This window comes from Bos indicus x Bos taurus, chromosome 7, assembly GCF_003369695.1.
Source record: "Bos indicus x Bos taurus breed Angus x Brahman F1 hybrid chromosome 7, Bos_hybrid_MaternalHap_v2.0, whole genome shotgun sequence".
In the NCBI taxonomy this organism is placed as follows: domain Eukaryota; kingdom Metazoa; phylum Chordata; class Mammalia; order Artiodactyla; family Bovidae; genus Bos; species Bos indicus x Bos taurus.
The window spans coordinates 14,209,451-14,233,478 of record NC_040082.1 but is presented as its reverse complement, the minus strand read 5'-3'; the positions used below and the strand labels follow the sequence as shown (position 1 = coordinate 14,233,478).

Sequence of the window (24,028 nt, the reverse complement as noted above, 5' to 3'; positions counted from 1 at the left end):
TCAGTGTCGTTTTCTTGAACTCTCGAAGCATCTTCTTAACTAGATCTCTGACCTCTAATCCAGCCACAGCTCTCCCCTTCTCTTTCCCATAGGCTGCCAGACTAGCTGTAGAAGCACAGACCTGACCACGTTGGTCTTTGGTTTATGATCCTCCAGCAGTTCCCCATTTTCAAGATGACTTAGTTCAATTTCTTCCTAGATCTGGGAGTTTTGGTATTTTTGCTTTTTCTCACAGCCCTCACCTGTCTTCATGAACTTCATGTGCACTTTCCTGGATTCCAGTGTTAACGGCAGCCCGTATTTACTTGAGAACTGAAGTGCTAGAAGCTGGTGCAAGCATGCTGTGTGTTTAGTTTTTTATCCTGTCAAACTCAGGAAGGGGTAGAAATTATATTTTATTCACTTTTCAGATGAGGAAGCAGAGGCACACGAAAGAACTCATTCAGCATCTTTTGACTAGCAAGTAGCAGAGGGGAATTCGAATCCAGTCATTTTCACTATAAAGACCACATATTCTTAACCACTGGGGTACACTGCCTCCTTCACCCATTCACACCTCTTTACCCATTGTTATCACCAGTGCTTCGAATTCTTTTACCTGACCCTCAGCTAATTCATAAGTGTCTTCAGTGCTGCTGGAGGTGGTGCTCAAACTGCAGCTAGTATTTCTGAAGGCAAATGCAGTCACTAATGAGAGAGTAAACTTTGCGGTATTCAGCTTAGTTTGTTTAGTTCAGTTCAGTTCAGTTGCTCAGTCGTGTCCGACTCTTTGCAACCCCATGAATTGCAGCACGCCAGGCCTCCCTGTCCATCACCAACTCCCGGAGTTCACTCAAACTCACGTCCATCGAGTCGGTGATGCCATCCAGCCATCTCATCCTCTGTCGTCCCCTTCTCTTCTTGCCCCTGATCCCTCCCAGCATCAGAGTCTTTTCCAATGAGTCAACTCTTCGCATGAGGTGGCCAAAGTACTGGAGTTTCAGCTTTAGCATCATTCCTTCCAAAGAAATCCCAGGGCTGATCTCCTTCAGAATGGACTGGTTGGATCTCCTTGCAGTCCAAGGGACTCTCAAGAGTCTTCTCCAACACCACAGTTCAAAAGCATCAATTCTTCGGCGCTCAGCTTTCTTCACAGTCCAACTCTCACATCCATACATGATTAGGTTGTAATTAGCTTAGGTTGTAAGTATCATCAATTAGCCTTCTTAAAGGGACTTCAGTGTAAGAGAGTTGTTATTACATCTCTTTTAACATCTCTTTTAAGATCTTTTTGGTCTCAGAACATTATAATCCAGTTTTTTATCCAAAATGATGGTCCAAGTAGACTCTCATATGAATAGTATGAATGTCATCAGACTTTATCCCCGCCCCCCCTCTCCAACTCCCAGTCCCTTGCGGCCCTCTTCCAAAATCTTCTGTTAACTGGGTAAGAATTTGGGAGTTGAGTGAGGAGATAGAACGTCAGAAACATGTTTCAGTTGTTTCATGTGTGCTGATTGCTATCATTCTTGCAGTTTGCTCTAAGAAGTAGTTATTTGGGCACAAAGGAAGAGTTATGACTGTCTAGTATTTATAATAGACACCTGTGTAGGACTTTGTGGCATAAATGTGGTTGTCGTTAAGTATCAAAATAGAATTTTGAAATAGAATCAACACCCCTAAATGTTTGGTTAGGGATCCTACATCAATCCTAGTTTCACAAATAAGGATATGGGATGTAGGTCACCGATATGCTTAAGTCACATGGCTGGTAAGTTGCAGAGTTTGGGTCTTCTGCCTTTAAATCTTACACTCTTTTCCTCTTGCCTTTTAAAAATTATCAGTAGAAACTAAGCCCTGAGGAAGCAAGGCCATCATCTCCGAAGTGGTGGTTGTCTAAGTACCATATTGACTATATTGATTATATTGATTTGTGCACACCAGCACTGCATTTGTGCCGATAGCTCTATGGCCATGTTTGGATGAATTCCCAAATGCAGATCTACTTTATTCTTCTGCTGAATTAAAAATCGACATTTCTCGTCTATTTATGCTTTTCCACCAACCTTTAATTGAGGACTTACAGTTAAATTCTCAAGTGTTGTAGCTGTGTTGTAGGAGGGGGAGGAAAAATTTTGATTCCCTTCTGAAGAGAGTAAAGAACCCCAGCATACTGTCGGACGCCTGGGTTTTTGCGTCTTTGTTCTAGTGCAGATTGTGAGTTTGAGGTTTAGTGTTACCCAGTCATAGTCTGTACAGATGAATAAGGGCAGTGGATGAACATCTTGCATGCTATTCTTTGCTCAGAAACCTTTTTAAGACCTCAGTGGCCAGCTGTCACCTACCTCTGTGGCTTCATCTCCAGCCACGTTGACATCCACCCCCAGTCCCTGAACACGCACTGTTCTGTCCTTGCTTGTGCTTTCTGCTCTTTCTAGACTATACCTTTCTCCCTCTCTCCCTTTGCAAATATTCCTCATTTTTAAAGGCCCTCTTCATATTTTGTCGGCAGTTCTCTTACAGTGTCTCTACCACTGGGCAGAATCCCTACCCTTTGTTCCCACTGCTTTGTTCTTACCATTAGGACATGATTTACAGCCTGAGAACTTTCCGTCTATTGTATAACCTCTGCCTCTCCCAGTTGATTGCAAATCCTTTAATGCCTGGACTTGTATGATATTTATCTTAGTATCCCTAGAACTTGGCAGGGTGCTTTGAATAGTAGGTGCTCAATAACTGTTGGATGGATTTGCATTCGTTTTAGGTACTTTGCAGCAACTCAGTTTGAACCCTTGGCAGCAAGATCTGCTTTTCCTTGTTTTGATGAACCAGCATTTAAAGCCACATTTGTCATCAGGATCAAAAGAGATGAGCAATACACTGCTTTATCAAATATGCCTAAGGTACTGTTCTGTTCCTTGAATGTAAAATTTTTTGAATGGGTCTCTTTGTTATGAATACTTGGATTCTTCTTTGCCATACCACTGAGAATGATTAAAATCGTATACTTTCCCATTCTTTCTTAAAATGCTTTAATAAAAGTAAAATATGTACTGGAATCAGTTGTGAAGTCAGCCTGAGAAGCACTTGCGGGAGGAGAAAGACTGGATGTGGAACGCATAGGCAGGAAATGTGAAGTGTGTGCTATGTACTGAAGTTCTGTAAATATTAATACTATGAACTACTACTAAAGAGACAATGATATTTTTGAAGACATGGTGAATTTGCTATTCTAAACTGTGATATTTGATAAGTGTTGAATCACGATTGACCTTGATGTTTTACTGGTTATTGAAAAAGTTGATATTGTGACATGGAGGTTTAACAATAAGAACATGGATGTCTTTCTTGGCTGTGAGCTCCACATGGGAGGTGGTGGGAATGAAACCAGGCAGAATTGTTTTTACACTGAACAGAACTCAGAGGGTCCTTTTGTTAGCTGGTGGCTCATATGATAAAGAATCTGCCTTCAATGCTGGAGACCTGGGTTCAATCCCTGGGTCAGGAGGATCCCCTGGAGAAGGGAATGGCAACCCACTGCAGTATTCTTGCCTGGAAAAATCCCACAGACAGAGGAGTCTGATGGGCTACCGTCCATGGGGTCGCAAAGAGTCGGACTTGACTGAGCAGCTAACACTTGGGCCACTTGAGAGCTGTATGCAGCTGGATAGAAGCTTCTCAGAACCCCTGTGGCTGGGGACGGGGGGTGGGGAGGAGCAGCAACATCTAACTGATTGTAGAGTCAGCCCTTGAGTCCAGAAGAGGACATGGTCTGTCCTTCAACAAGGACGTCACTTCAGCAGCTCTACTCCTCACCTTAACTCTTCACCTTAATCTTTCTTTAAGAGAGATGGAGTGCTTACTTGCCTAGGAACCTAAAACATTTTAAATTCGTGGGTGGCAAATCCTGCAAGGTTGCACATGTTCCCTCATCTTGTGTCTACTGCAGACTTCTGTAGTGACTTCTCATCTTTGATCCCGTAGCCTTTCGTTTGGAGGGATTAACCAGCTGTAGCTCCTCCTCATGTGAATGTATGATTTTTGTAGCAGTAGAATGAGTATTCTCAGATCATGAGCAAGGCTTTTTGTCTTTGGTGGTGTTTTAAAGGGGAGACACAGAGCCACTGTCACTGTCTCTAACTTACATTTATTTAAAGCCATGGTTTGAAACTAAGAGCTTTTTAAGGATTTTACTGTATGCAGTATGTCCTCAAGATGAAGGAAGGTAGAGCAGGCTGAGGCTGAGATCCGTACTGTTTAGAAACTTGTGCTGAGAGATTAAAATAGGCCAGCATCTTCACTACGTATTTCCTATTTGAATTTTCAGTTGCCCAGTTTATATGTCACCGTCATGTATCCCCACAGTTACAGAACTGTCGTTTTCTGCTTTGCTTGTAGAAGTCATCAGTTGTGCTGGAAGACGGACTTGTTCAGGATGAGTTTTTTGAGAGCGTGAAGATGAGCACCTACCTGGTTGCTTTCATCGTGGGCGAGATGAAGAATCTGAGTCAGGATGTAAACGGAACCCTGGTACGTACGTCACGGCAGTTGTCTTAGAAACCTGTTTATAAGAGGTGGAGAGGAATCCTTTCATGATATCTGGCAACTGCTGTGTGAAGAAACACAAGCTTTTGATTCACCACTCTGACGTTTTATGCCAGAACTGTTATTTTACTTAGTGGTTATTTACTATTTGGATACTTGGAAAAGTCAGTGATTTTCTAGTTCCTTTGAATCTTACTTTGTTAAGAGAATCTCAGTAAGGCAGTATGTAAAGGCGATAAAGCCTCTAGAACTGAGCTGTACAGTTTTGTGTGACTGTTTAGATTTGAAATAAGTGGCAGCATTGTGGCTGGATAGGGACTTCCCTGGTGGCTCAGGTGGTAAAGAATTGCCTGCAGTGTGGAAGACCTGGGTTTGATCCCTGGGTTGGGAGGATCTCCTGGAGAAGGGAATGGCTACCCACTCCAGTATTCTTGCCTGGAGGATTCCATGGGCAGAAGAGCCTGGCGCATTACAGTCTATGGGATCGCAAAGAATCGGACACATTTGAGTGACATGCACACACATAATGGCTTGATAAAATGTCCCTCATTCATCCCTGTCTGCTCTCCCGCCCCAGGAACAACAATTTGGCATCTATCTATGGACAGAAATGCCTTTGTGGAAGATGTGGGGTCCAGCACTATATTCCTAAGAACCTGGGAGGGGCCTTGCCCTCTCGTGCATCAGGTCTCAGCATACAGACCTCAGTCCTGGCTGAGGACCCCGCTGTGGCCCACGCAATTACTGTAGTCCCTTTGGCTATGGTCTGGAAGCTCTGTAAAACAGTCTTAGACAATTATGTTTGGATAATAGAGACTTTGTGGAAGTCCACATTTCTAGCAGAAAAGTTCTAGTATGCTTTTGGAGCAAAGCATACAAGTTTAGACGCATTGGAGAGAACAATCAGTAAAGACCAGAGAAGGTGACTGCTGTTTCAGATGTGAAAACACTAATGCAACGATTTAAGGAAACACAGTACCACCAAAGGGTCACAGTCATCTTCCAGTAACCAATACCAAAGACGTGGAAATCTGCCATTTACTCAGTAAAGACTTCAGATTAGCTGTTCCAAGGAAACTGAACTACTGGAAAATATAAAAAGGCAATTCGATTAAATCAAGAAATAATACATGAACAAAATGAGAAGTTTAACAAAGACATTGAAATCATTAAAAAAAAAATTCTCAGTCTGAAAAATACAATGAATGAAATGAAAATTGCAATACAGAGAGAGCATCAACAGCAGAATGGATCAAGCAAGAAAAAGAATTTGTGAGTTAGAAGACAGGGAGTTTTATATTATCTGGTCAGAACAAAGGAAAAAGAGTGAAGAAAGCCTGCATGATCTGTCTGTGGGACACCATCAGAAGAACAATTTGTGAATTATTGGAGTTTCAGAAGGAGAACATAACAAGCAGTGGGCAGAAACTTACATTAAAAAAAATAATTGCTGAAAATTTACCACGTCTGGGGAGAAATTTGGATATCTAAGTCAATGAAGCTTGTAGCATACCAAAAACCTCTGAAAAAGGAAAGGAAGGGAAAAAAAGAAACTGCCAACCAAAAATACTCTGTCCAGCAAAGTTACACTTCAGAAATGATGAAGCGAGAAAGACTTTTCCATATGGAAAAAAGGCAGCGAGAGCCCCTTACCACTAGACCTGCCTTACAAGAACTGCTGGAAGGAGTGCTTGCAGCTGAATTGAATGGACACTACTTAGTAACATGAAAACATGAAAATGTAGAACACATTGGGAAAGGTAATTACATAGTAAAACTCAGAATGCTATAATAGTGTAATGTAGTGGTATATTTATTATATGGCATGTATTGAAAGCAGTTCTAAAAGGGAAATTTAGATTGATAAATGCCTACACCAAGTAAAAAGAAAAATCTCAAACAACCTAACTTTGCACCTTAAGAAACTAGAAAAAAGAATAACAATCTAAGCTCAAAGTTAGCAGAAGGAAGGAAATAAACAAAGATCAGAGCAGATAAATGAAATAGATACCTGAAGAAGAGGAGAAAAGGTAAAACTGAGAGTTGGATTTTAGAAAGATAAATGAAATTGACAAACTTTTAGCTCAACTAACTAATAAAAACAAGCCTCAAAATCAGAAATGAAAAGGAGACATTCCACTTGATACAGAAATACAATGGATCATAAGAACCTACCATGAATAATTATAGGCTAAGAAATTGGATAATCTAGGAAAAATGGACACATTCCTAGGAATATACAGTCTGCCAAGACTAAATCATGAAGACATTAAAAAAAAAACAGATTAATAATGTAAAAACAGATTCAATTAACAATCAAAAACATCCCAACAAAGAAAAGTCCAGGATTGAATCAGTTTCTCTGTGAATTCTACTAAATGATTTTTTTTTTTAATCTATAGATTCAATGCAATAGAATTCCAATGTAATTTTTCACAGAAATGGGGAGAAATCCTAAAATTTTATGGAACCACAGAGACCTCGAATAGCTAGAGGAATTTTGAGAAAAAAGAACAAAGTTGAAAGTATCACACTTTCTGATTTCAAAATGGTTACAAAAGTAACCAAAATCTTATGCATGGTATTCAAAAGAGTATGATACTGGCATAAAATTAGACACACAGACCAATGGAACAGAATCAAGAAGCCAAAAGTAAACTCCTGCAAATATGGTCAACTAATATTAGACAAGAGAGTCAAAAGTACTCACTGGGTAAATGGTAGTCTCCTTAATAAATAGTGCTTGGAAAAATGGATCATCACATCCAGAAAAATGAAAGTGGATCCTTGTCTCTCACCACTCACAAAAATTAACTGGAAATGAATTAAAGACTTAAATGTAGGTCTGAAAGTGTAAAAGTCCTAGAAGAAAACATAGAGAAAAAGCTCCATGACATGGGTCTTGGCAATAATTTTTTTGTATATGACACCAGAGCACATTCAACAAAAGCCAAAATCAACAAGTGGGAATATCTTAAACTGAAAAGCTTCTTCACTACAAAAGAAACAGTCAGCAAAATAAAAAGGCAACCCGTGAATTGGAGGAAAATATCAGATAGCATTTATCTGATAGGGTTTCCCTGGTAGCTCAGCTGGTAAAGAATCTGTGCAACGCAGGAGACCCCAGTTCTATTCCTGGGTGGAAAAGATCCCCTAGAGAAGGGATAGGCTACCCACTCCAGTATTCTTGGGCTTCCCTGGTGGCTCAGGTGGTAAAGAATCCGCCTGCAATGCAGGAGACCTGGGTTCTACTTCTGGGTTGGGAAGATCCCCTGAAGAAGGGAACAGCTACCCACTTCAGTATTCTGGCCTGGAGAATTCCATGGACTGTATAGTCTGTGGGGTCGCAAAGAGTCGGACACGACTGAGCAACTTTCACTTTCAACACTTTCAAGATATCAGGTGGGGATTAATATTCAAAATATATAAAGAACTCATAGAACTCAGTGGAAAAAATACAAATAATCTGGTTAGAAAATGAGCAGAGTTTTCCAAAGAAGATATACAGATGACCAACAGATGTATGAAAAGGTGCTCAGCATCACTAATAGGAAGGAAAATGCAAATCAAAACCTCAGTGAGATACCACCTCACACCTGCAAGAATGACTGCCATCAAAAACAGATGACAGACATTTCTCCAAAGAAGACATACAGATGGCTAACAAACACATGAAAAAATGCTCAACATCACTCATGGTCAGAGAAATGGAAATCAACACCACAATGAGGTACCATGTCACACTGGTCAGAATGCTGCTGCTGCTGCTAAGTCGCTTCAGTCATGTCCGACTCCGTGCGACCCCATAGAGGGCAGCCCACCAGGCTCCCCCATCCCTGGGATTCTCCAGGCAAGAACACTGGAGTGGATTGCCATTTCCTTCTCCAATACATGAAAGTGAAAAGTGAAAGTGAAGTCACCTAGTCGTGTCCGACTCTTTGCGACCCCATGGACTACAGCCCATCAGGCTCCTCCATCCATGGGATTTTCCAGGCAAGAGTACTAGAGTGGGGTGCCATCGCCTTCTCCGGCTGGTCAGAATGGCTGCTATCAAAAAGTCTACAAACAATAAATGCTGGAGAGGGTGTGGAGAAAAGGGAACCCTCTTACACTGTTGGTGGGAATGCAAACTAGTACAGTCATTGTGGAGAACAGTGTGGAGATTCCTTAAAAAACTGGAAACAGAACTGCCATATGACCCAGCAGTCCCACTGCTGGGCATCACACCAAGAAAACCAGAATTGAAAGAGACATGTATACCCCAATGTTCGTTGCAGTACTGTTTATAATAGCTAGGACATGGAAGCACCTTAGATGTCCATTGGCAGATGAATGGATAAGAAAGATATGGTACATATACACAATGGAATATTACTCGGCTATTAAAAAGAACGCTTTTGAGTCAGTTCTAATAAGGTGGATGAAATTGGAGCCTATTGTACAGAGTGAAGTAAATCAGAAAGAAAAATACCAATACAGTATATTAATGCATATATATAGAATTTAGAAAGATGGTAATGATGAGCCTGTATGCGAGACAGCAAAAGAGACACAGATATAAATAGTCTTTTGGGCTCTGCGGGACAAGGCAAGGTGGGATTATTTGAGACACTAGCATTGAAACATGTATATTATCATATGTGAAACAGATCACCAGTCCAGGTTCAATGCATGAGACAGGGTGCTCAGGGCTGGTGCACTGGGATGACCCTGAGGGATGGGATGGGGAGGGAGGTGGGAGGGGGGTTCAGGATTGGAGAACACATGTACACCCATGGCTGATTCAGGTCAATGTATGGCAAAAACCACCACAATATTGTAAAGTAATTAGCCTCAAATTAAAATAAAAAAAATAATAAAAAACCCAGATGACAAGTAACAAGTGTTGATAAGGATGTAGAGGAAACAGAATCCTTGTGCACTGTTGATGGGAATGTAAATTGATGTGGCCACCAAGGAAAACAATATGTGAGTGTTCCTCTAAAAATTAAAACACAGTACCACCATATGATACAGCAATCCACAGGCTATATATCAAAACAGGATCTTAAAGAGATATCTGCATTTCCTTGTTTGTTGCTATTATTATTATTGTTACTATTATTCACAATAATAACAGTCTAAGTGTCTGTGCATGGATGGATGAAGATGAGTATATATTTATAATATATATGATGGAATGTTCAGCCATGAGAAAGAAGGAAATTTTGCCCTTTGGGACAACGTAGGTGGACCTTGAGGGCATTATCCAAAGTGAGATAAGTCAGACAGAGATAAAGACTGTATGAGTTCATTTATGTGTGGAATCTAGAACTGAACTCGTGGAAGCAGTAGACTGGTGGTTGCCAAGGCCTGAGGGCTGGGGGAGATGGGGAAATGCTGGTCAAAAGGCTCAAACTTCCAGTTATAAGGTGAATAAGTGCTGGGGATCTAAGGTACAGGATGGTGGCTGTAGTTAACCATACCTGTATTACATATTTGAAAGTTGCTAGAAGAGTTCATCTTAAGTCTTCTCATCACAATAAATAAATGGCAGTTATGTTACTGCCTGTAGAATTACATTCAAACTTATCATTTCGTGATATTCAAGGCCCTCTTAGAAATTCAGTTATATTTCCAACTGCTCCAGTGGAATTCTTTTATCTAGCCAGGCTGAATTATTGGTTGCTCAGATAGATACCATGTGTGTGTGTATATATATATGTATATACAGCTACATGTGCGTGTGTGCTTAAGCTACTTCAGTCATGTCCAACTCTTTGCGACAATTAGACTGTAGCTCAGCAGGCTCCTCTTTCCATGGGATTCTCTAGGCAAGAATACTGGAGTTGCCATGCCCTCCTCCAGGGGCTCTTCCCAACCTAGGGATCAAACCCACGTCTCTTATGTCTCCTGCATTGGCAGGTGGGTTCTTTACCACTAACCACCTGGGAAGCCCCTTGTACCTATATATACACATAGATATGTAGGTGTGTATGTATATATTGTCTACAGCAGTTGAATCTTGAACAACATGGGTTTGAACTGCGCAAGTCCACTTATTGTGGGGTTTTTTCAATAGTAGATACTATAGTACTGCACGACCCACAGTTGTTTGAACCTTAGCTGCAGAAGACTGTCTGTAAGTTATACTCAGATTTTCAACTACCTGGAGGGTTGTTACCCCTCACCCCATTATTGTTCAAGGGTCAGCTGGAAAGAGAGAGAGAAAGTAGTTTAGGTGACTTTTTTGCTTTTTATTTACATATTTTTGGAAGCAACTTGGTTAAACATGGAACCTGGCATCTGCCTGAGCTCAGATCTCTCTATACAGCTTTCTAGCTGTATGCCCTTGGGCAAACTGCTCTGCAATTCTCTACACCTCACCTTCCACAACTCTAATACCTTATTGTCTTTATTAGCCTGCCCTTGCAAGGATGAAAAAATTTTAATTCCTATTAAATCTCCAGTTCCTGGCAGATAGTAATGCACAGAGGAAGTACCCCTCTCTTTCTTCTATATGCAAATATATTATAAACTCTTCTGTCTGTCTGTAAATACAAATAATCTTTATAATTTTTAATGCTACCCAGAAGTAAATGTGGTTTGAAGAAATTAATGTTATACAAATAATCAACAGTCTTCTTAATTTTCTGTTTTTATTAGGAAATGGGGAAGAATCTCGCATGTGTGAGATTATAATGGGGAAGAATTATGCTGTGTGCTAGAAGTTGTTTTTAGCTTTTATTTATAAACACCTTTTTATTTTATAAAGCAAATGAGGGGAAGGCATTAGCCTCATATTGCTGATGAGGAAACAGTGTCCCAGAGAGGATGAGTGATGGGCCTAAGATTACATAGCGAATGCGTGTGTGCATGCCAAGTCACTTCAGTCGGGTCCGACTCTTTGCGACCCCACGGACTGTGGCCTGCTAGGCTCTTCTGTCCATGGGATTTTCCAGGCACGAGTACTGGAGTGGATAGTCATTTCCTTCTCAAGGGAATCTTTCTGACCCTGGGATCAAACCCATGTCTCCTGCAGCTCCTGCATTGCAGGCAGATTCTTTATGGCTGAGCCAGAGGGGAATCTCCTCGAATAAATGGTAGAATTTACTGGCTACCACAATGTGCTTCTTCTTACACCAAATGACATCAATAATTTCTGTAGGTATGGTGATTAGAAATTCGGACTAAGAGTCTAATAAAGGATTTTTGTCCCAGTAAAATGCTGTAATCTCTAGGCTATGTTCTGTTTTGGAATATTTGACATTAGGCCTATTTCATAGGATTCTGGAATAGGGCAGTAGAGCTTTACTGACGAATGTCAGTCAGTCTCACCAAATAGCTGAAATTGTGAAAGTGTGTCCAAATAGCTGAAATTGTGAAATTTCAGTGCTAAAGACTATGATGTTGTCAAAGACCTGTAGAAAGAGAAACAATTGTTTTATCAGTTCTCTCTATTCTTCAGTGTTCCTTAACCCTCTGTCTGCCTTCAGGAATGCCAGAATTACCTAGAAAATTCTAGCCCAGTTTTGAAATACACTGCCTTGAGGTTTATCAGTTTGTCTTGAGGTTTTTGTTTTGTTTTTTGCCATTGCCTGATTTTGTTTTTACCACAGACCAGTCTCATTTGTAGAATCAGAATCCATTGGCGGTTAGCAGATGTAGACACTATGTCTCTTTAACATTCAAACAGAACCTTCAACAGTATTATCCCTGTGAAGTTATCTTATTCAGTCAGAAACGTGACTTCATTCCAAATCTCCACTAACAGCATTTCCTCAAGTAGCCTTCCAGCAACTAAGGACATTATACATAATTGATATCATTCTCCCAAGTCCCATCTAACCAGTTTTTCTGGATAGACTTCAATCTGGTGGGCTTTTTGGTTGTTGTGTTTACTTTTAAGACATTTATGCTTTTTGTGTGTGTATTCAGCTGTCTGTTTAGGAAAGCTGGTATTTTTCAGGAAATTTAGTATTGGAAAATTCCAATATTCTCGATTTTCTATCTTTGTGAATCTTATAGGCCATGTTATTGTTCTTTTGAGAGGGTGAGGTTTGGTTCTGGTTCTACTTTTATCTGGTTTTTGCTTATTAAGGAGCAGAGTAAGTGAAACCTAACAATCTGTTATTCCTCAGTCTTAACCCTTTTCTCTGAGAGCTGATGAGACTTTATGGACATTTTTTGTGTCTTTTATAAATCTCCTAGGTCTTAGCAAGAGATCTTGCAGACAAAGTTTGATCTTGCAGACACAGACAGCTGAGTACACACGCAAAAAGCATAAATGTCTTAAAAGTAAAAACAACAACCAAAGAACCCACCAGAGAAAGATGTAAGTCTTAAAGCCTGAGCACCGGTTGACTTGCCTTTATCAGTATTTAGAGTGCTCTTACCAAGGGTGGAGGACTCCTAGATGGCGCCATGGTAAAGAATCTGCCTGCCAATGCAGGAGATGTGGGTTGGATCCTTGGGTCAGGAAGATCCTCTGGAATAGGCAGTGGCAAGCTTCTCCAGCATTCTTGCCTGGGAAGTCCTATGGACAGAGGAGCCTGGTGGGCTACAGTCCACGGGGTCACAAAGAGTCAGACACGACTTCGCACGCATGCATCCTCCCAAGCATTCTACAGAACTTCTTTGCTGAACCAGACCGGTCTCTTGGTTTATTTCTACTACTACTGTTGCTCTTAAAACAAGCATGATAATAATTATAATGACCTGATGATCTATCTTTAGCGAGGATTCATAGCACATTATTTTTTAAAGGAAGAGAAATAGAAGGAAAGAGAAAATACCAGTCTACCTTTTTCCCCTAGTCATTGTATTCCAGAAATGGGACGAAGTGGATCCTTTGGTCAGATTTCAGTTTCATATGAACTGCCTTTTTTCTCCCTTTTCTTTTCCCTGATGAAAGACGCTTTCACACGTAGAGATGGGAGAGCCAAATGGTGTGTGTGGCAGAAGGATGTTTGGGGAGGAATCTGGAGTATGTGGGTGGTGCTTCTTTTAGGACAGCATCTTCTAGATGACTGCATTGACTCCATAAAATATGTGTGCCTGGAAAGAACAAGCAGAAGTAATAAAGACTGGCCTCAGATTCCAAGTGATCTTGGTACAGTCATTTATCATGGTAGTTAGATTTAAAAAGACTATTTCAGACGTGTGTGTGTGTGCACACGCGAACACTAATGCTTTAGAGGGGGAATGATGCAGGAGGTGTGCGTGTTCCTTAGGCAGGTGGTGACTGAATTCAATAAACTGTGGTCACAGCCCTGTACCAAGGATGCAGATGTTTGAGTGCTGGGCTGGTGAAGTACAAATTTGGCCACATAATATGGGATTAAATTTCTTCTTAATTACCTTAAGAAAGAAACATATTTTAAATGAGCTAACTTCAGTCCTAACACTTCGTTCTTCCTGTAACTTTTGCCACAAACGCTCTGCTCACACATATTTTACGCCACTTCTGATGGGACTCTTATTTATAATAATGATAATAACTACTCTTTATTGAACACTTGTTTTCTGCCAGCCACTATCCTAAGTTCTATATGTATTCATTCGTTTAATGTGGGGATGGGAGCTACTTTTATCACCCTTGAATAGATAAGGAGATTGAGGTTAATGAGCCTCCTCAAGTTCACACAGCCAGCAGAGATTGGAACCTGGCAGTCTGACTACACAACTTGTGCATTTCGTTTTGTTGTTTGTTTAGTTAAAATTTTTTTTCTTTAATTTTTATGCCATGTTACCTCCATGTTTCTGTAATTAATGCATATGTTCTATAGACTAAGGCCCCACATAAAGACAGCTGTGGCTGAAATTATGACCTCTTAGAAATTGTTGCCTGTTTTTCAATGCTTTAATGAAAGAGAATTTTTAGTCTTTAATTTGTGGTTAGAGTTCACCAGTGTATTTTTCCCAAATGCTCAATTATTCAATAGGTCTCCTTTTCCCACCTGCCAAGATCTTTATTTTTGAGGTTTTTATCTTCTGCTATGTCTTCTCCATATTCTGCTTTACCGACTTGAGTACAGAGGACTTCTTTCTTTCAATACATTGAAAACAGTAAATACTGCTTTTTAAAACCTATTACTCTTAATATAATTACTCAACTTTTGCCTTTTGATGCTCACTGATAAGACAGGTACAGTCAGTTACACCAAATGTGTAACTTACACACTTAATCAGAAAAGAAAGAATAACAATTTAAGTAATGTGGGCAGTTGCATCTTCCCTGGAGCATGTGCCCTGGATTCATGGGCATGAATCCTTTTATCCTTTTAATTGGTTGTTTGTTTTTTAATTTTTTTTAAGTGTGTACCTTTATTTTTTTAACTGAAGTGTTTCTTCTGTACTGGCGTGCAGCTGATTCACAGTGCTGTGGTGGTTTCAGGTGGACAGCAGAGGGACTCAGCCATTCATACGTAGGTGTGCCCCTTCTCCCCCAGCCTCCCCTCCCATCCAGGCTGCCACGTCACACCGAGCAAAGTTCCCTGTGCTCTACAGTGGAGCCTTGTTGGCCATCCGTTTTAAATACAGCAGTGTTAGTTACTGTGAGCCACTCACCGAGGGTTTTTCACTCTGCTGGGTACAAGCCAACAGCGTTAAAAAAAAAAAAAAAAAAAGTAAGCAGTTCCAAGGCTGAAAGGAAACCTGGCTGTGCCATGCTGACTGAAAGAGAATGTGCTGCTCTCTCGTGGGTGGGCTCAGGGCAGTTTCAACCAATGTGCCATTTCTGTCTCAGGTGTTCCATGTTAGAAATAACTCTCTTGTAAGCTGTGACTTCTCTGCATTGAATGCCTGCAAGATGCCAGGCACTACGTTAGGTACTAAAAAGATGAAAATTTAGTTTTGCCCTTCAAATAATTCACAGTTTGACAGCTCACAGACAAGGAAGGGCAACTGTAGGTAATAGGGAGGAAGATAAGAGTATCATGGGAATTAAACAGGCAGATGTTTATAATTGCTATATGAGGCAAAATAGTTTGGATATGATGTTAATTAAAAAAAGAATCAGTATGGCAAAACCAATACAATATTGTAAAGTAATTAGCCTCCAATTAAAATAAATAAATTTTATTAAAAAAAAATAAAAGGAATTAATAAGTTTTTTTTTTAACATTGTTGTATGTATAGGAATGACTTGCTACGTCCTCTAGGGGTTAAAAGAACTAGAAGCAAGAATTTCCGGCCTGAAAAATCTCTCATACCTCTGTGTAGTTCTCACGTATGCTAATCTTGACAGTGTTCACTTGATATCATGCCATTTTAACTGTACCTGTCCTTAAATCATACTTGTTCCCTTTCAGGTTTCTATATATGCTGTCCCAGAAAAGATTGGTCAAGTTCAGCATGCCTTGGAAACAACTGTGAAGCTTCTTGACTTTTATCAAAGCTACTTTGAAATTCAGTACCCACTAAAGAAATTGGGTAAGAATCCAACAATGCCTCCAATTTCATTACAATAATAACTTAGATTTAGGTTGCAAATCTTTTCAGAAAGAACTTTTGCCAAAGTTATTTCAAAGGGAAACCAAGAAACTCTGTTAATTGTTTGCTTTAAGAATTGTTTGTATGTGTTAAGATTATTTAGATTCCATAGATACGTCTGAATATGTAGCTTAAAGCATTTAGAAGTTTATGGGACTGTTTCAAAGGTGCTGTGTAAGTAGGGATTTACTTAGGGCTTAACCTGGAGTTGGACTAACTCCAATTTCCTAAGAAATTCCTAATTCGAATAATAATAGGAGTAATGAGAGCTCAGGAAAGCAAGAGTACTTCAGTGTCATTCAACAGGGTGCTGATTTTAGCTGGAAGAGTGTTGGCCCTGCCTTCTGTCCTCCTTGTTCTGAAAAGTTCTTCACTGTGAAGGAATTAGATCTCCCTTCTCTTGCTAAGGGACAGAGCAACAATGACTCTGTAGGTGGTTGATCAGATCTTCTCAGCTCACAGGTAGGTAAGGAGCACATGAGCTAGAAAGTTTCCTTTCCCTGCCTCTGCTGCTAAGTCGCTTCAGTTGTGTCCGACTCTGTGCGACCCCATCCCTAGGATTCTCCAGGCAAGAACACTGGAGTGGGTTGCCATTTCCTTTTCCTAGGAGTATGTAAAATGAACTTACTGATACAGTGACCTTACTGATAGACCACTGGGTAAAATACTTGGATTTAACTAAGGAGTGCCTTAGATGGAGGAGAGTTGACCACTTCTTTCCTGTTATATCCAGACTTGGTGGCTATTCCTGACTTTGAAGCAGGAGCAATGGAAAACTGGGGTTTGCTCACCTTCCGAGAAGAGACACTTCTGTATGATGCTAATACTTCTTCAGTGGCAGATAGAAAGCTGGTTACTAAAGTCATCGCTCACGAGCTGGCCCATCAGGTATCAGCAACCAAGGCTATTATGTCTCACACCTGTGGTCTGTTCCATGTCCTGGAGTTTTAGAATACATTGAGATGCTAATAATAATTCAGCTTTATATTCTTTCATAATACAATGGTGCTTTGTTTTTTTTAACACAAACTTAAATTTTTGGATAAAAATGTTGTCTAACAGTTGTTATAGGATTTTACAGTTTATCAAGCATTTTGACTTCCTTTATCTCTCTGACATTTTATAACTTGATGGGGAAGAAAGTTTTCCCTGAGTTGCACGCCTCTTCTCCTTGGACTATAGTAGTCAGGACTAGATTTACCGTTTTGTCTCCTGCTAAAAACTGGGTTCTTAATTTGGGATTGGGAAGGTACTGGGTATGATGTAGAGAAAAGGAAGGAAAATTATATGGGTGCATGACCCTCACTCTTTCTTCCCCAGTACCTGGTCCCTCTCGTGCCCTTGATGCGGTGTTCATCAGGGTGGGGTAGTCGGGGTGTCCCGACGGTGGGAGGAGGTAGGCAAGAGTGGGATGTGCTCTGGCCGATTGACCTCAGCCACAGTCCGCAGCGCGCCCGGCCTTGTGAGGAGTTCGTGACAGGCTGGCTAATGAAGCGAGTGCTTATCTACTCTTACAGTTACGCATGTAGACAGACTGTTTTTTCGGGGACCTGCTCCAGGTCTGCCATTCCTGGGGCCGGCCATCACCACGGCAGGAGTGTTTCCCTTGTACTTCTGTACGACTTAGAAGTAATCTTCTTTTTTTTTTTCATCTTCTTCTGAAAGAGGTTTTTAAGATATTAATCTTTGAAAATATGCTTTTGTGATTCTCCGTAGTGCTTTGTTTCAGTACCTAATAATCTTATCATTTTGCTGATGGTTTGAGCTGAGCCCTTGGCCACAGTGACTGAACTGCACACTTTTTATTAACCACGCTTATTTCAGGGATTTTTGAGATGCATTTTTTTAGGGGTGTCTCGTCTTCTTTTTCCTTCTTCTTATTACTTCATGGAAAAAAGCCATTTAAAAGTCTTTCTGATTTTATTTATTTGTATGCATGCCAAATTTCTTAGGGAATGTTTGAATTCTGTTTTGAATCATGTAAATACTCAATGTGGTGACTGAGGAGAAACATGCAGCCCAGGCTCTCTGACTATAGGAGCATCCCTCATATAGACGTTCATTTTTTGGTTGTCATGATGATTGTAGACATGATGGAAAATAATATTGCTAAGTTGATACTACAAAGTAGAGGAATTTATCGAGGAAATGTTTTAATGAGGTGACTAAAAACAGTTTTTGTCTACCTAGTATACAGCATGTATGTTAAACTGATAAATAAGCCAGTTGTCTTTGTTTGTTTTATTTAAGGTAAAATGTTAAATTTATAATTTTACTTTAAAAGTGAATTTATTCAATGTATGCAGTTTTAGTTTTAAAGTAAATTTATATTACAAATACAATTTATTTCTAAGACTTAAAGTTGAATATAGTTTGTTTAAACTACAATAAGTATACTTTTAAGTAGTTGTAATCTGGTTATAGGTGATAAATCTGACAATTCAATTATTAGAAAATTCCTGAGAATGTGAAGTTGGTTAGTTGTTTGTTCTTTCCCTGCAGTGGTTTGGTAATCTGGTAACAATGCAGTGGTGGAATGATGTATGGCTAAATGAAGGTTTTGCTACATTCATGGAGTACTTCTCTTTGGAAAAAATATTCGGAGAGCTCTCCAGTGTAAGTACGCTGTTTGTTAGGCCCACTGTGAATGCCAGGAAGAAAAATAGTCCAATCATACTGGACATGTATTTTCCATGCATTTGGAGCAATGAAAATATTTCTAGAAAAATACAATAAAACTGAGCCATGTTACTGATCTCTATACCTCTTGAGATTTGACAGTGAAAATTGTGCTTTTAGGTACTGATGTATTTCAGAAAGCAGAAATTATGTGAAATTACTTTAGACCTTGTCATTAAGATGAACATTTTAAATTGCTTTGCTAAATTCTGTGTTTAATAGATGTGGCCCTTCTGCTTTAAGGAATTTAAATAGAGTTGAAAAGCATTTTTTTTTTTTTGCAAAATAAAACTTTTTATCCTACTTATAGAGAAGAAATTAAGACATTTTGTGGCAATGCTATTATCACTGTGATCATTCTTACAACAGTGATACACACGTTGATACAGACAAATAATTTGCTCTTTTTAGGTCCAAACCATATTTTGTGCCCGTTTCAAAGACGAGGAATCCCATTCTTTTACAGAGAGCATGATAATGTTGTTACTGTGTTCTTAGACTCTCCGGAGATGTTTCTTCTCCTTAGAGAGATTTGGACATACTAGGTCGTATATGGGAGGAGGGCATGGCAGCCCACTCCAGAATTCTTGCCTGGAGAATCCCCATGGACAGAGGAGCCTGGCGGGCTACAGTCCATGGGGTCGCAATGAGTCGGACATGACTGAGCGACTAAGCGCACAGCACACAGCTCAGGTCATATATGACAGATACTGCCGAATAATTCAAGCAGTAAATGGAAAAGTATAAGGATCCCTTTCTACTGTAGAATTCTGTGACTGTCTATTAAGCTTCTTGATTGTATGATCCAAAATTGCTTCAAAAGACGAGTACTCTCAGAACTTTCAGTTTGAAATTTTTGTGTAGGGCCTATTCAGAGATTTCAAGTGGTAAAATGAACTCAGTTTAAGCTAGAATATTAATAAGCAAAGTAATGTAAATCTGGGTATGGTTCTTAATTAAACAAAGAGATATACAGTTTCACCACTTGGTGGTGCCCAGAATGTTTAAAAGCTTTTAGTATATATTCTAGAGGAACTCATCTGTTGAACTCTCAGACTTCTTTCTGTTTAAGACTTATATTTTACTTAAGAATAGCCTCAGTCGAGGGAAATGTATATTATCTCAATAGAAAAGCTGGATTATGTATGAGAAATCAACTTAAGGAGCAGTTCCTTTTTTTTTTTTTTAATTTAAGGTTTTATTTTACAAATATTCACTAGCCATTTTTAAATAATCAAATGAACATCTGGATTTAGTATATGGTTGCTTTAGTAATAAACTCTTAATTTATCCTTGTGCTGTTGTTTAGGAAACACTTATTTTTGTGGAAGTTGTAATTTTATTTTCAAATTTAAGGAATACGCATAAATGTCACATTCTTCCTATATCTTCAACAGATTATTTCTAAAGTTTAGCGAAGCTAGTTGATTTTTTTTTTATAATGACCTTAAACAGTAATTAGTCTAATTCCTATCAATAATTACTAAACTTGCCTCTGTCTTTAATTCTGTTCATAGTTTCTTTATTCTGTTTCATTTTTTGTAGTATGAAGATTTCTTAGATGCTCGATTTAAAACCATGAAAAAAGATTCGTTGAATTCATCACATCCAATATCATCATCATCTGTTGAGTCTTCAGAACAGATTGAAGAAATGTTTGATTCTCTTTCCTATTTTAAGGTATTGCCATGCACAAAAAGTACCTGGAGTGGGTTACAAATTAATTTCATACGTAAGCAAGCTGCCTGATTTAGATTATTTTAAAGATTAAACAGTATTATTTTCAATTTTCCTGTTAAATTTTTAAGATGTTTGCTTCTACTTAAATCTGGGTCTTAACTTGATCTAGGTTTTTCTTTCTTTCTCTGTCTCTTAAGTTCTCTAACTAGTATTCTGGCTAGTTAACCAGATCTTATAGTAATGTATCTTTTAAAGTTGGATCACTGTCCAGATCTACAGGTAGAATATGTCCGGGGGAGGCTCTAAGCCTTTGGCTGTGTTATTCAGGACTGAAGTGTGTTCCAAAGTCAGAACTGCCAAAACGGGTAAACAAAAGGAGATTTTTTATGAATCAAAGATTCTATTGTAGAATTAGAAACATAGACTCCAGGTATGGAAGTAAAGCAAAAACAGAAATTTAAAGACCCGATTAGGATCATCATAAGTCAGAGAATAGGAGAGGCGGGTATCACATTTGTGTAGGGAAGGAGGGCTGAATTTTATAGCTTACTTGTCTCCTTAGTCTGGTTACCAGATTAAGATCAATAAATTGAATTCCCATCCTGAACAGAGAAGAAGATATACAAAGCATATGAGTTACAGTTCATGTCATCAAGAAACAGAGAGTTTAGGTAGAGAGTACTTGTGAAGCAGTAAGAAAGAATGTGTGCTAAGGGAATGGTACAGAGTATTTTTGCCTGGGATCATGGTGAGAAATTTCTTGGAAGAACATGGAAACTAAATAATAGGAAAAACATATAGGTAAAGAGCAATGGGAACAATAGAATAGGGCAAGAATGGCATGATGAGGTCTGCAAAAAAGAGTCAGTAATACTAATGGGCAGGGAATTTTTGTTTAGGGGGTAAATGTTTGCAGTGGAAGCCACATGTAGGGTAGGGAAAGATGAGAAAGGTAGGTTGGAGCTCAGTTGTAGAAGGTCCTAAATGCCATCAGGAATCTGGACTTTTTCTATAATCAGTGGGAAGCTTTAAAAGATTTTTAAATAGAGGAATGGCTTTGAGATTCAAGTGACTAGGAAAATTAACTTGCTTCAGTTTACAAAATAGATTTAAATGGAGAGAGACCTAAATCAGGAAATTGCTGCTGAAGTTGAAGCATGAAATGGTAAAAGTTTAAAATTAGGAGTGGTAGTGAGAGTGGAGGGAAACTGATGGGTGTGAAAAAACCCCTGGGCAGAGGGAACTGCTTAAAGGACCTAGTGATAGGTCAAGGCAGGTGAAGAAGGAGGCAGAAATGTTTTCCAGGTTCAAGCCTGACTGGCAGGGAGAACGGTAGTACTGTTACTAAATGAGGAAATCAGGAGTACAGTTAGCTATATGAATATATTCCAATTAGAGCTACTGCTATGGGCTGTGATTTTTAAAGCCCATCCTGGCGCTACCAATAAAGAAAATTTTACAACTTGCAGTTCTTTTCTTACACAGAACAGTTATTTCAGGATCTCTTGTTATAGAGCTCTTTCTTTCTCTGACCCCCATCCTCCAAACCCAGAATTCAGTGTCTTCTGAGCATCTTGCTTCCATAACATACGTTATGCCTGTCAGTATGGTAACATACCTTATGCCTGTCAGTATGGTAAGTACTTATTTCAGAATTGGGAATCTGGCAAATGTCCCATCCACAGAATTGAGAAAAATAGTTCACTGGATAATTGTGTATAAGAAGAAGTGTCAGTGTTTGACAGTAAGTCATGTGTTTGGCAGACATATTCTATTTGATCTTCATAATCTTTAAGCCTAATTCTGATGCATGTTGCCTTATGATAATTCAGTCATTTATCAAATTATACAAGTACCAACCACGTACCTGGTGTTTTCCTAGGTACCGGGAATAGATCAGGAAAGAAGGCAGACTATGTTGCTTGTACCATGGAGCTTCCATTTCTGGGGTCAGAGATAGGGACATACATAATACAAATGAATGAAATATACTGTGTTGGTGGTTAGTGCGGATATGAAAATGAAGCACAGTAAGGAAAATGAGAATGACAAGGGAAAGGCTGCTTTGTATAAGATGGCTGGGGAAGACCACTGATAAGGTGGTATTTGAATACCATCTGGACGATGTGAGGGAACGAGCCATGTGGACTTCTAGGGGGAAAATGTCCCAGGCAGTGGGTATAACCAGTGCACAGGGCTTGTGGGCAGACATCAGTAGCATAGTAGGTCTGAGACTGCTGTCCTTAGAAAGGCATTATTGTGAGGCTCGACCTTGGCTAATTCCTGGCAGATTGGATTTGGGGAGAGTTCTCTCCATTCCCTGATAAGAATGACTCACTGTGCCCACACTGTGCGAACAGTGTAGTTTATGGTAAATATCTGCTTTCCCTCTGGGAGTCTGGAATTTTGGTCCTTGCTAGCAGAAGATACTTGCATGACTGGCCCCCCAGTAAAAATCATGGGTACTGAGTCTCCGAGGAACTCCCCCGATAGCCAGGATTTCATACGTGTTGTCACAAGTGGTCGCTTGGAGAATTAAGTCCTCTCCATCCTGCAGAGGACTTTTGGAAGCTTGTACTTGTTCACCCCATGAGACTTTTCCCTTAGCTGATTTAGCTTCACGTCCTTTCACAGAAATATAAATCATGGTGGTGAATATGACTGTGTACTCAGTCCTGGTCCTGTGAGTCCTTCTACCATATCTGGGACTTGTTTTGGGGACCCACACAACTTGAGATGAAGATTGGTTGGCGTGTTTAAGCACCAGCAAGGAGCCAGGGTGTCTGGAGAGGAATAAATGCAAGGGAAAATAGTAGAGGAAGTGAGAAGGATTATAAGGGGCCAGATCATTGTAGATCATCTTATTAGATTTGATAAGGACCTTGATTTTATGCACAGTGGAATGAAAGCCATCTGAGGAGAGGAGTACCATCGTATGGTTTATTTATTTTTGGAATAAGTCAGCCTTCAACATCACGTGGAATCAAGGTGACTAGTTGGGAGGTTGTTGTAATAGACCAGTAGCAAGGAAATGGCGACACAGATAAAGGTGATAGTAGTGAGCGTGATAAGCCATGTTTGGTTTTGAAATGTACTGTGAAGTTTAGTCCAGTAGAATTTGCTAATGGATTAGACGTCGAGTTAAGAGAGGAGTCGAGGATGACTTCAAAATTTTTGCCTAAACAGCTGGAAAAATGAAGTTTTCATTTGTTGAAATGAGAAGACTATTGGAAGAGTATATTTAGGACAAGAAGGAAGAAAAGGTCAATTTTTGAGTAAGTTTAAGGCACATAAGTGGAAATAGTAGGCGTGTAATTGGATATGAGCCTGGAATTAAAGCAAAGTCTGGTTAGATATATAAATTTGGGGGTCATGTAAAAGCCCTGTGGTTGAGAAGATCAACAAGAAAGTGACTTTAGAGAAGAAAAGAAGTCTGAAGATTAAATGCCAGGGACACTAAAAGTTAGTCCTTGAGAAGATAAGGAGGATGCAGCAAAAGAGAGAGAGAGGGATGCCCAGTGCACAGGGGGGGAATCAGGAGTGACGTGCCAAAGCCAAGGGCAGGATGACTTTCACGGAGGAGCGAGTGATCGGTCATATCAGATGCTGCTCGTGGCTGAGCCTGAGAATTGACATTGGTTTGACACCGTAAGGCTCACCAGTGGCCTTCATA

The 24,028-nt window shown here is 39.7% G+C and overlaps 1 protein-coding gene across 3 annotated transcripts in view; it reads left to right on the top strand.

The window, feature by feature from the left end:
• Nucleotides 1-24,028, top strand: part of LNPEP (leucyl and cystinyl aminopeptidase) — a 102,530-nt gene that overhangs the window by 44,380 nt on the left and 34,122 nt on the right. For all 3 annotated transcript variants that reach the window (XR_003511724.1, XR_003511723.1, XM_027545543.1), the window contains exons 3-8: nucleotides 2,744-2,882; nucleotides 4,378-4,509; nucleotides 15,816-15,936; nucleotides 16,730-16,884; nucleotides 18,499-18,612; nucleotides 20,221-20,355. Coding sequence is in view for 1 of the 3 variants with exons in the window: in XM_027545543.1 (XP_027401344.1) it covers nucleotides 2,744-2,882; nucleotides 4,378-4,509; nucleotides 15,816-15,936; nucleotides 16,730-16,884; nucleotides 18,499-18,612; nucleotides 20,221-20,355 (796 nt within the window). In the remaining 2 variants the exon portion in view is untranslated. The remainder of the gene's footprint in view (nucleotides 1-2,743; nucleotides 2,883-4,377; nucleotides 4,510-15,815; nucleotides 15,937-16,729; nucleotides 16,885-18,498; nucleotides 18,613-20,220; nucleotides 20,356-24,028) is intronic.